The 12,432-nt window shown below is 41.8% G+C and overlaps 1 protein-coding gene across 2 annotated transcripts in view; it reads right to left on the reverse strand.

The window, feature by feature from the left end:
* tll1 (tolloid-like 1) overlaps positions 1–12,432 on the reverse strand; it is a 412,500-nt gene that overhangs the window by 239,238 nt on the left and 160,830 nt on the right. For both annotated transcript variants that reach the window (XM_068040010.1, XM_068040002.1), the window contains 3 exons: positions 10,629–10,739; positions 7,016–7,096; positions 3,300–3,452 (listed from right to left, as the gene is read on the reverse strand). In XM_068040010.1, the coding sequence (XP_067896111.1) occupies positions 3,300–3,452; positions 7,016–7,096; positions 10,629–10,739 (345 nt within the window). The remainder of the gene's footprint in view (positions 1–3,299; positions 3,453–7,015; positions 7,097–10,628; positions 10,740–12,432) is intronic.

A 12,432-nucleotide genomic window follows, 5' to 3' on the forward strand; every position in this document is an offset into this window, starting at 1 on the left:
ATCCCATATTCCTACCACATCCCCACCTGTCCCTATATATTTCCCTACCACCTACCTATACTAGGGGCAATTTATAATGGCCAATTAACCTATCAACCTGCAAATCTTTGGCATGTGGGAGGAAACCAGAGCACCCGGAGGAAACCCACGCAGACACAGGGAGAACTTGCAAACTCCGCACAGGCAGTACCCAGAATCGAACCCGGGTCCCTGGAGCTGTGAGGCTGCGGTGCTAAGCACTGCGCCACTGTGCCGCCCCTAAAGGGTTACTAGTCCAGTGACAATACCACTACGCCACCGCCTCCTCCAACTCCCCCTAACCCCACAACATCCAATCCCCCCACGAAGACCCAACCAATGCCCCCACCCCCCCAAATCCCACTGAGATGTCTGGCTTCCCTACTCACCAACCCCTTGACTTGAACACCACCACAATGTCAGACTCCCCCATTCCACCTGATGTTCAACCACCTGCCCCCATCCGCCTTCCGCCTTCCACTGCAATGTCATACTTAACTCTGATTTACTCTCCAACTGTTTTCCAGCTTGATAAGCTGGTTGACTGTCGGGCGGGCAACCTGTTGCAAAGATTAAAATCAACTCCCCATTTAAATTCAGCAGGAACTGTAGGAAACCCTTACTTCCACGCCTACACAACTCCCTTCCCACTTCAAAGTTATCAGGACCACGGTGTCAGTGCCAAACTTGAAACTAATAAGTAGGAGTCTGTTGCAGTGGATGTGGGCTGGGTTTCATACTTCGGTCAATATAGATGTACAAACAGCAATGACTGATCAAGGAGTAGGAAGAGGCAATGATGTTGAGGACAAAATGAAAAAATACAAACACAAAAGGATCAAATAAAGACAAGAAGGCACTGAAGAATAAGAATATTTTTATATTAATATAGTCAACATTATAATAGATCCTTGGAATTAGAGCAAAGCATATTTCATGAAAATATTGATATTATCATTACATAAGTATTGCTGTGAGTCAAAGAAGTGTAAAAGCTAGAAGCGAGACCTGTGAAGCTAGGCTGATGCATTTGTGTAACAATTTACATGGCAGACATGAAGTGTGTGCATACTAATAATAACTGGAAGGAAATATCGTAAGTAACATTGGCCAACCAGTAGCTGAAGACGAACAGTCAGAGAGCTGTTTAGGCAAAAGGAAAGTAGAATTTTAAGCATTAAAACTACTTTTGTCATATTAACTACAGTCAGAAAATTCTGTCACAAGTATAATCCACAGGGTGATGTTAACCACTCCAGAGGAGCAAATTATTAGGGAAGGTAATTCCATTTAGTTAAGAGAGGCAGCAAATTATGAATTGTGCTGACAAGTAACATCATAAATAATAGCCAGATCACAGTCTGCCACAATATGATTGAAATCAATCAGCTGTTCTGTGGCACTACTCACTTTCAAGCTTGATTCTTTTCTCGCCTTTGTATCCATACATGTATTTTCCAATCTGAGGTCATGGGATAGCTACTAACTGCAGGAATTGGATGCGTGTCCCCTTTCTAGCCTAGTATCTCATCCATGTGGTCATTCTTTACAAGAGCGTCACCAGGATATTTTAGCATGAAATGCATCACATGCCCTGTCACATACTCATCCAACTTATACACATACACACTGCCTAGCAAGGATCACAATGAACATGAGTGGGGCAAATATAATACTTGATTTCTTTTTTACTCCGCATTCTAATGATGCTGAAGCCAACTTTTTCATTTTTATCTATGTCCTGACAGAAATCAGCTGACTCAGCACTGACATTATACTTAGGTGTTTCCTGTTCCATGTACCTCAGTGCCACACCATGCAGCACATCTATCCTGACCAACTGTTCTTGTTTCTTTTCAAATTCATCTTCTTTCCCCTTGCATTTTGTTTAATTGGAACAAACAGGAAATAACCTATTCCCAGTCCCCCAACAATCTCAATCCACTTGGTAACAGCACAGAGTGCAGTCCACAATGACAAATGTCTGATTTTTCTTTCACTATTTTGAGAGAAACCATCTGGTCTCCTTATGCAAAGACTGAAACCACAGTGTGTGATAGATGATATCTCTCCTAGGTCCTACTGCTCTCAGGCACCAAAACACTACAGAAATAAAGGCTGGGATTTTGTGTGGCCCCCTGAGGTGGGGATGCGGGGGCGGGGGGGGTGGAGGGAAAGTAGTATCATGACGGGTGGCAGCAGGATGGAGGGCTTGTTGCCTCCTTGTCACAAATCAATCTTCACGGGGGGCAGGATAGGCGGATAACTGCCTTCCCACACAGAGGACAATTGAGGTCCTTAAGTAGCCTATTTACAGCCAATTAAGGGCCTCTTCCCACCACCGCTGGGATCTTACCAGCGGCATGGGGGGGGGGGGGGGAGGGGCGGGGGAGGTTGCCTCCGCTGCGCGGGTAGGATGCCTTGCAACATGGCGCCCTCCCCTAAGGCTTGGGGAGGGGGATCCTCCTTCGTGGACAATTTGTGGGCCTGAAAGACGCCCACCAGGAACCACTTTGCCGCCCGGGACCCTGTTCCCCCTGACTGCACAACTACCCTCCCACTGAGGCCTTCCAGACTGGCACTGGCGACCCCACCTCACCTACCTCTGGTCCAGGGTACGAGCGCTGGGCCTGGGTCCGAAGCCTCTGCAGTACCGGCAATGGCCACCACTCCTGATAGTGCTGCCAATACTGCTGAGCTGCCGGCCCTCTGATTGGCTGTCAGTTTTTGGAGATGGGATCCCTATCATTAAACGGACAGGGATCCCCGTTCCTGAAACTTGGAGTTAAAAAGACCTGAGGATTGCTCCAGGGTACGGGCGCAAAAAAACAGAGGCAGGGCTCCCCCCCGTCCCAGGCTTTGCTTGTATCTTGCTTATGAACCAACATTTTTGTTGGCGGAGTACGATTAGCACCATTCAACTCTTGTGCCTTTCTGAATACAATTATATCAATTTAGTAAAGATGTTAAATGCTGTATTAAAATTATACAGTTCCATTGTAAAACAATGAATAATACAGAAATTACAGTTTGGATTCATAGATTGAGGTTCTTCTTTCTCAATCTAGGCAGTAGGTAGAGCATCCCATAATAGAGAGCTCCCAGCCTTAACACAAACTTAAAAGTAGAACTTACCAAATATTGATGATCCTAATCATCGAAAAATAAAATGTAAGGTGGTTAGTAGCAGTTAAGACAACAATTGGGAGGAAGATGTGCAAAGTAACAAAGGTATTTAAATTTTTTTGAGTCAATTTCAAGTAAACATCAGCAACTCTCACCAGTAAAATTGCCGCCAATGACATATGGAATAACACCCCCTGGCCATATTCTTTCAGCTCGTGAAGTTGCAGCTCTGGGAACTCTATTCTTCTCAATCCGTCTTAAGGCTTTCGATTTGTTCTTTTCTCTGTCAGTGGTATTTTGATAACTGTCTGCAATTATTTATTTTTAACATTAAAAAATAATCTTCACATGAATATTTTGAGTATAAACATTTCATTGATTCACATCAATCTTTTTTTTTGAAATGGAATATCTTTAAGTACACAATAACTGCAATTTCTTGAAATTTATTTTTCCTAAGAAATGCTTCCTTTTCACTTTGTTAAAGTGTTAAATAGTTGTTAATAACTATGTTAACTTGTTAAATAGTGTCATACATACGACCATACGAATTAGGAGCAGGAGTAGGTCGCTGATCTGATTGTAACCACAACTCCACATTCCCACCTACCCCCGATAACCTTTCACTCCCTTGCTTATTGAGAATCTATCTACCTCGGCCTTAAAAATATCCAAAGACTCTGTTTCCACTGCCTTTTGAGGAACAGAGTTCCAAAGACTCAAGACCCTCTGATAGAAAACATTTCTCCTCATCGCTCTCTTAAATGGGCAACCCCTTATTTTTAAATAGAGACCCCTTGTTCTAGATTCTCCTACAAGGAGAAATATCATTTCCACATCCACTCTGTAAAGACCCCTCAGGATCTTATATGCTTCAATCAAGTCACCCTCTTACTCTCCTAAACTCCAGCAGATACAAGCCAAGCCTGTCCGACCTTTCCTCATAAAACAACCTGCCCATTCCAGGTATCAGTCTAGTAAACCTTCTCTGAATTGCTTCCAATGTATTTACATCCTTCTTTAAATAAGGAGACCAATACTGTACACAGTACTCCAGATATGGTCTCACCAATGCCCTGTATAACTGTAGCATAACTTTTGTATTAAATTCCCCTCGCAATAAAGAATAACATTCTGTTAGCTTTCCTAATTACTTGCTGTACCTGCATATTAACATTTTGCGATTCATGCACTAGAACACTCAGATCCCTCTGCATCTCAGAGCTCTGCAATCACTCGCCATTTAGATAATATGCTTCCTGTCAAAATGGACAATTTCACATTTTCCCACATTATACTCCATTTGCCAGAATGTTGCCCACTCACTTAACCTATCTATATCCCTTTGTGGCCTCCTTATGTCCCTCTTCTACTGACAATGTGACATCTTGGCCTAATTACCATACTTCAAAAGAACTTCACTGATTGTGAAGTGCTTTGGGAGGTCCTGAAGATGTGAAAGGTGCTATATAAATGCAATTGCTTCTTTCGTGCTGGAGTATGGTTCCATATGTACCTCACCCAAGTAGCCATCCTTCATGTGTGTGCTGACACAGTATTGAACACATTATTGCCAAGCATTTCATTGCCAAGTCATTCTTTACCTGCCCACATACACACAAATACATACATTCACAAGCGCATATACATGCAAACACACACACACACAAGTACATGTAAACATACATACATGCTTTCAGCAGGAGTCACAAGACATTGAACAATGAATGCTAAATGTGTTGTTTAGTGTAGTCATACTTGGGCAAAATTTCTGAGCTTAATCCTACAAGAGGGATGTTTACATGATGGACAGAATCTTCTAGTGAGAGGTGAAGTTGGAGAGTTCCATTACTCCTGCCCATACACTTTTCTCCCCTGACAGAACCGGCTTGTGCTGAAGTGCAGGTCCTGCACCCAAGCGGCTGCTCGCTAAAGGAGCTGAGGTAGTAATAGTAGAGATCTCAACTGGGAGGGTCATCACAGCCAAGCCCAGTACTATCGCCACTGAAGCCAATTCATGGCTATTTTACAAAGACTGAGACTGGTATCTTCCTGATTTATTTATCTCAGTATTACTCTATTTGTTCACTGAGACATCAGAGGATTTCCATAAAAAATATATTTAAAATATAGAAATGACTCATGATTCTACACATCTCTCAAAACCTCCTTTACATTTGTTATGAGCAGGTGAGAAAGAGGTCTAGGGTGCCGTTTCAGCCTTCACCTGATCTTACTGTAACAGGGTCTAATTTTAAACACATCGTGTTTTTAGCTCCCCCTTGATGAATCCTTGTTCACCGCTTTCGAATTATAAGGCAAAGAAACCAGCACAAACAGGTTCTCTCAAGTTTAAAGAACAAAAGTTGAAATTTATTAAACTTAAACTCTAATTCGATTAATGCCTATGGATACACACTGCGCCCCACGAGAGCATGCGTACACGATACATATATGCAAATAGAGACAGAAAAGAGCAGAAGAAAAATAAAGTGGAAAGTTTGAGGCAATATCTGAAGGGTTGTTACGGTTCTTGGAGCTCACTGTAGAGTCCTTGATTGTAGGTAGATATTGCTTTTCGTTGGGGCCCAGTGTTCTTCTTAAATCTTGTTTGCTGTAGGAGACTTTTCTGTCTTGGGGTTCATGTGTCTTCAATGGATTCAGAGCCTTGTGAGAAAGAGATGGGAGCAGACAGGAGAGAGATCTTCTCACTCCAGGAGCAAACAGCTTTCTGACCAAACTGTTTGTACAAATTCAAAAAACTCAGGGTGCCCAGCAGATTAGTCATGTGACTAGCTGGTTTGACCATGTCCATTTGTGTATTTGGCCATCTTAGCAGTCAACCAGGAATGCGAGCTCCCCCACCTTCAATGTCTGGTGATCAAAAGTCCATTGTGGATTTAATGTCAGGGAATAGCTGCTTTGTCCTTCCAAACACCATCTGTTAATATGCAAATATCTTTGCCAGCCGCGGCTGATCTGTTCAACAAGTCCTCCCCTCACTCCAGTAACAGTTTAAAATCAATGTTCATGACAAAATTAATGTGCCTCATTCTTGGCAGGTGGGGGCCTAGCATGACACTTCCACACCCAGTGGAATGAAATGAGACTTAAGAAAAGGCGTATTTCATTAAAAGGATCGACAAAAGTTGAAATTTATTAAACGTAAACTCGAATTCGGTTAACACCTACGGATACACACTGTGCCCCATGCTAGCATGCATACGCGATACACACATGCAAATAGAGACAGAAAAGAGCAGAAGAAAAATAAAGTTGAAAGGTTTGTAGGCAATATCTGAAGAGTTGTTATTACGGTTCTTCGAGCTCACTGTAGAGTTCTTGATTGGAGGTAGATCTTGCTTTTCATTGGGGCCCAGTATTCTTCTTAAACCTTGTTCGCTGTAGGAGACTGTTCTCTCTTGGGGTTCCTGTGTCTTCAGTGGATTCAGAAGCTTGTGAGAAAGAGTTGGGAAATGTCCAGGAGCGAACAGTTTTCTGTTCAAACTGTTTGTACAAATTCAAAAAACTCAGGTTGCCCAGCAGATTAGTCATGTGATTAGCTGGTTTGACCATGTCTGTTTGTGTATTCCGCCAACTTAGAATCAACCTGGAATGCAAGCTCCCCCACCTTCAACGTCTGGTGGGTTGAATGTCAGGGAATGGTCCTTTTGTCCTTCCAAACACCATCTGTTAATATGCAAATGTCTTTTCCAGCCATGGCTGACACATCACAGTTTTAAAAATGCACACAATATATAAATACAGTCTGTATTACTGCAAGATTGAAAAAGAATCAATATTTAAAAAGGTGAAAACATTGTATTGGCAACATTTAATATTGATAATAATAAGTTATTATGAAGAATACCTGCTTCCAATCTTAGTATCCGATCTAGAAGTTGATAAATTGTTCCTTTCCTTTTAGAAACTCTGTGTTCTCCAGACCCACCTTTAAAAATACAAGCAGAAAATAACACTTACAAAGATGTACAACAGTGCATGCTGACTCAAGAGTGGTGATTTCCATCAAGCTAATAATTTTGTTTTTTTAAATATGTATAGAATGAATAGTGAAGTAAAATGGGTCACTTTGTGTTATTGTGACTCAGTGGATAACACTCTTGCTTCTGGTTCAACAAACAGTTTTAAACCTGCATGAGGACTTGGATGCATGAATTAGGCTGAATCTCCAATACAGTACTGAGGAAGTGTTACATGTGCCATACCTTGGATGAGACATTAAAAAGAGATCCTGTCTGCCTGTCAAATGGATGTTAAGATCCCAAAGTTATATTTTAAGAAGAACAAGGAGCTCTGCTGTCAACATTCCTCCCTTAGTCAACACCACCTAAAATCAATCAACTGATTATTCATCTCATTGGATTTTGTGAAACATTACTGGCACAGAATGGCTATCATGTTTGTCCACATAATAAATGTCAGTTATTTCAAAACTACTTCATTGAGTAAAATGCTTTGATATGTTTCAATATGAAAATGCAAGTTTTATTTTATCCTTGTTTTTTAAACCACAGTGAAGATTGTACAGTCACCTGAGTACAGAAAGATCTAAATAAACTGCAGGGAATTCAATAGGTCACTGTCAGACTAGCGTACTAGAATCCAGGAATAATATACAGTTAGGTGAGCAATGTAGGTGCACGGTATACTTGTGGTCGCTGCTGCCTGAAGAAAACAGTTGCTATTTGTATCAATATGAAAATTAAACAAAGGAAAGACTTGCATTTATATAACACCATGTCACATCTCTCATAAAATCTGCCATAGTGCTGCACATATAATGAATTCATTAAAGGCCAGTTGCTTTTGTTATGTAGACAAACATGGCAGCCAGTTTTCACACTGTAAAAGCCGACAATCAGCAATGAGATGAATCTGTGATGATATTGGTGCCAGGATGAATTTTGAGCAGGACACCAAAGAACTCCCTGGAATCTTTCACAGATACTTGATTGGCCAGTAGCTCTCAGAGGGCATGACTCCATCGCCAGGGTCCTTGATCCTGTGGAAGACCTGCCACTGTCCACTTAATGATTTGGCAGGCCTCCCACAGTAGAGGCAATGCGGGGTTCTCAGCGTCACATTTTCCCAGCCAAGGTTCTAGATTTTGATATGTTAATCAATGGCTTAAAATTGGGAAGGCCATGAATCGGGCATGATGATCACAGTGTTCTATTCTCCAATTTGCATCTGTATTGATTAAAACTCTGCACTGGGATTGGGAATGATCTCTCATCCAAAAGTTAAATGGGGTAAATTTTTGCCTTCACCACATGGGTTGTAATGTGGCGGAGTAGATTGCCTACCTGTTGTAGAACTCATCTGATTGTCAGTCCATTCATTTTCTCTCAAGATTACTGCACAATGAAGATGAAAATTTACCTCAATATTTCTAACAAAGCTGGAGTGCTGGAGTGGGGTTTGAACCTAAGGAATAATGTGGCTTTAAAGTTAGAAGTGTGCTTACAATGTTATGATGTTCGTTCACTGCCAATAAAATACATTTTGTTTCCTTTCCCTTTTCCTCCTTTTTTTGTTAATTTTCTTCCCTCCCTCTCCCAAATTTGTGATTTTCTTAGGTTCAATTCCACAAATAAAGGACAGTTATACTCTGGTACTAGTCCAAGTTCTTCAACTGTGAACCCAGACAGTAAGGTCCTGATAGACAGGGGCGAGGAGGTTCAGTCAGGAAATGCGGAAGTCCAGTTTTCTCTACAGGATCTAGCCAGAGTTCAGCCAGATTAATGCCGTTTTGGCTCCCTTTTGGGTGAAGAGCACTCCAGGTAAGGAACTTGCTGCTGTGTTAGTGGGAACAAGGGAAATGGGGTCTGATTCTGGGGCAGTGAGTCCGTTGGCAGGGAAGGAGATAGGCTGGTATGTGAAAAGGCACTCATGATCGTCCTGACCACAAGCAGTGTTGTGAGGGCACTTACCTTTTCCCCCAAAGCTGTCCTCACCTCCCTTGAGCTGGCGGGTTCCCAAAGGCTAGGGACACCCTGCCAGCCAGGATTAAACTTGTAAGAGAGGTTAAATGTGAGGCTCCCAGGTTTCTTATTATATTAAAATGTCCAACCTTCCTGGTCAACGGACACCCTGCCCCAGGATCAGACCCCACGCCCCATGTCCCCATTAACACAGCAACAGGTTCCTGACAAAAGTAAACTACCCCTCCTCATCCTTCTTGACCTTTCTGCAGCCTTTGACACAGTTGACCACACCACCGTCACCAATCCACCATTGTCAGCTAGGTGGGACTGCACTCACCTGGCTCAATTCTTATCTATCTAGTCATAGCCAGAGAATCACCTGCAATGGCTTCTTTTCCTGCCCCCATAATGTTATTTCTAGTGGCTCCCAAGAATTTTACCTAGGCCCCTCCTAATTCTCATGTATATGCTGCGTCTCAGCAACATCATCTGAAAACACAGCATTAGTTTCCACATGTTTGCTGATGACACTCAGCTATACTTCACCACCACCTCTCTTGACTCCTCCACTATCCCCAAATTATCAGAATGCGTGTCCAACATCCAATTCTGGATCAGCAGAAATTCCCTTCAATTTAATGATGGGAAGACCGAAAAATTGTCTTTGGTCACTGCTACAAACTCCATTCCCTAGCCACTGACTCATTCCCTCTCCCTGGCAACTGTCTGTGGCTGAACCAGATTTTTCGCAACCTTAGTATCATATCTGACTCCTAAATGAGCTTCTGACAACATATTTGCACCATCAATGAGACCACCTCCTGTGAGCGGATTGGCTGCCGGCCCCTTGTCCCGTCACCGTTAAACCCAGACATGCCAGGGTTGGAAATGAGTTGGGGTCCGGTTCGAGATTTAAAAACATTTTTTAGATCTCACTCAACCCCAACCCACCTGTTAAAATTACACCACTCCCCCACTCCCCCTACCCCCAACCCAACACCCCAAGTATTAGCAAAGTATTTGACCTTGGGAGCTATAACAGCCAAACCCAATCTTGTCCTCCACTCATGTCTGCACATGCCTAACTCCAGCAGGCCACAGATCACCAGACCCGCTAGCATCACTTACAGCATCCCTACTTCTACCTCAGCAACTCTGCATAGTGTGGGATTTGAATTTGAGACCGTCCAGGTCTACAAGGGTGAGCTACCAGGTAAATCATTGATGGAGTACCACATAAATTCTATAATGCTACATATATACACAGTTGTAATAATATAAATGGCAATAATTTCCAAGCGCATTGTTTTAAAAAGCATTTGTGAACAATTTTCTAATTATTTTACATATGCTACAGATCAGTGTATCACATTAAATCACAGGCAATACTACCATAATATTCCTCATACAAGCTGGCGGTGGATGAGTTACATTGTCACCAGTTGTAACTCAGAAAATTTAGGCTTAGTTTCTTCATTTGTTTATGGTTTCTTTCGAAAAATATTCTGTCTACATGCATGCAACATACGTTACCTGTTGTGTGTCCAATTCTGTCTATCATGTGCCTTGATAAATCAATTGTCCTGTCAATCTGAAACAGTTGCAAGTCTTCTTCATCTAAGGCAATATCGCCCCAAAACGCAGCTTAAAAACAAAAACAATATCAATTCAGATAAGTGAACAAAGCTGTGATTAACCAGAAAGATATTAACCTAATAGAAATAGGAAGCAAGTGGAGGTTAATACATTTGCTCCTGATCAGTGCTTTCACCATCTCACATGGTTATTTGCTGCCATCCCACTCCAATTTTTCCCCCTCCTGTCTTAAAGGCATTGGATTACACTATGGTAAGGTTCCATGAGCATTATCCCAGACAATTGGAATCCTTCATGTGTGAGCCTGTCAGTGGGCTATTCAAACACAGAGGAACGAGGCTAGCTGATCCTGTCCTCAATCAATCTCCACACATGTCTATTTTCACTAGGCGTCCATGGATAGTAACCAATAGCAGGCAGCAGTTGATCTAGTCAGTTAAAGGGAGATACATTTCCCTGACCAGTACTTTTAAGCTTATTTTAAAAATATCATTCCTTTGCTCCTTGCTGCAACCTATTTATTTCACATACATTGACACATGACGAGTTCTGAGAATCCTCCTATTAGTATCTACAGTAATTGTAAGTGGATTAATATTTGCAACTTATTATCATCTTATGCATGTATCTGATGTTGAAATATAGCTGGAAAGAGTGGAAACATCTACAACTTGACTAGTGATATTCAATAACTTCTGTCACAGATTACTATCCTCTCTAACAGTACATTCCTAAAGAACAGCTGGCTATTTTTGACATGTATGCCCATATCTGTTAATGTTTGTTGTAATGCCAACCCACCATATGACACCAAAGAGTTCAACCCCTTTCCCTCTCTCAGGATCTGGTATTGTCATTGCCCCATGGCACCTCTGCTGCTGCTCTATCTCAACCTTCCTTTATGATCCTCCTTCTCTGTATGTCTCCATCTCAAAAGTCCCTCCTTCCTTCAAGATAATGATAAAATTTAAACAATCCCTAATCCATCCTTTTCCTCCATTTGCTGGCTTTTACCTTTCTACTGGAGCTCCTGACCCCTTCATCTCACATCTCACAGCAAGACATGAAGAACCAAAATGCAGAGCTGTTCTGGAATCCCAATCGCTACTCGAAACTACTGTCTTTACAACTACCAGAGTATTTCGTTTTGTACAATGAAAATGAGGCTTTAAAAGGGGAAGCCACGATCAAGTAGTTAAGGCAACAGAATGGGCAACCAATGGTATTGAGATGGATGATGTCTTGGTATAAAAACGTCTTGAAGCTGATACTGGGAAGAAATGAGGACAAGAAGAATTGAGAAAGGAGGATTAGGGTAGAGGAGATGATTTGTGAAGAATGAAGACAGAGGAGTATTTCAGAAGTATAATAGATTACATTTCCGTACATTACAAAAAAAGGGAGGAAATTTCAGAGGTATCAAGAATGAAGGGAAGATGAGGAAAGAAAGAAAGAAATACTGCAGTCAGGATCAATTAGGGTCTGCTGCTCTGTTGTAAGGAATGTTGAAGAACACACTTTTGAGAAGCAATCTGTGAAACATCCACTTATTCAGTAGATTTCAGTGAGATTTTTTCATGTGTTTTATAATTTGAAGAAATGACAAGAACTTTTGCACTCTGGCAGCTATTGAAACCTTAATATTTAACGTGTGATCCCAGCAACACTCAAAAGCATTGGGTTTCAAGCCTTGGTGATCCTGAAAGATCAATGCCATATGCATTAACGGCAACTTATATTT

The sequence above is a fragment of the Heterodontus francisci genome, chromosome 1 (assembly GCF_036365525.1).
Source record: "Heterodontus francisci isolate sHetFra1 chromosome 1, sHetFra1.hap1, whole genome shotgun sequence".
Classification (NCBI taxonomy): domain Eukaryota; kingdom Metazoa; phylum Chordata; class Chondrichthyes; order Heterodontiformes; family Heterodontidae; genus Heterodontus; species Heterodontus francisci.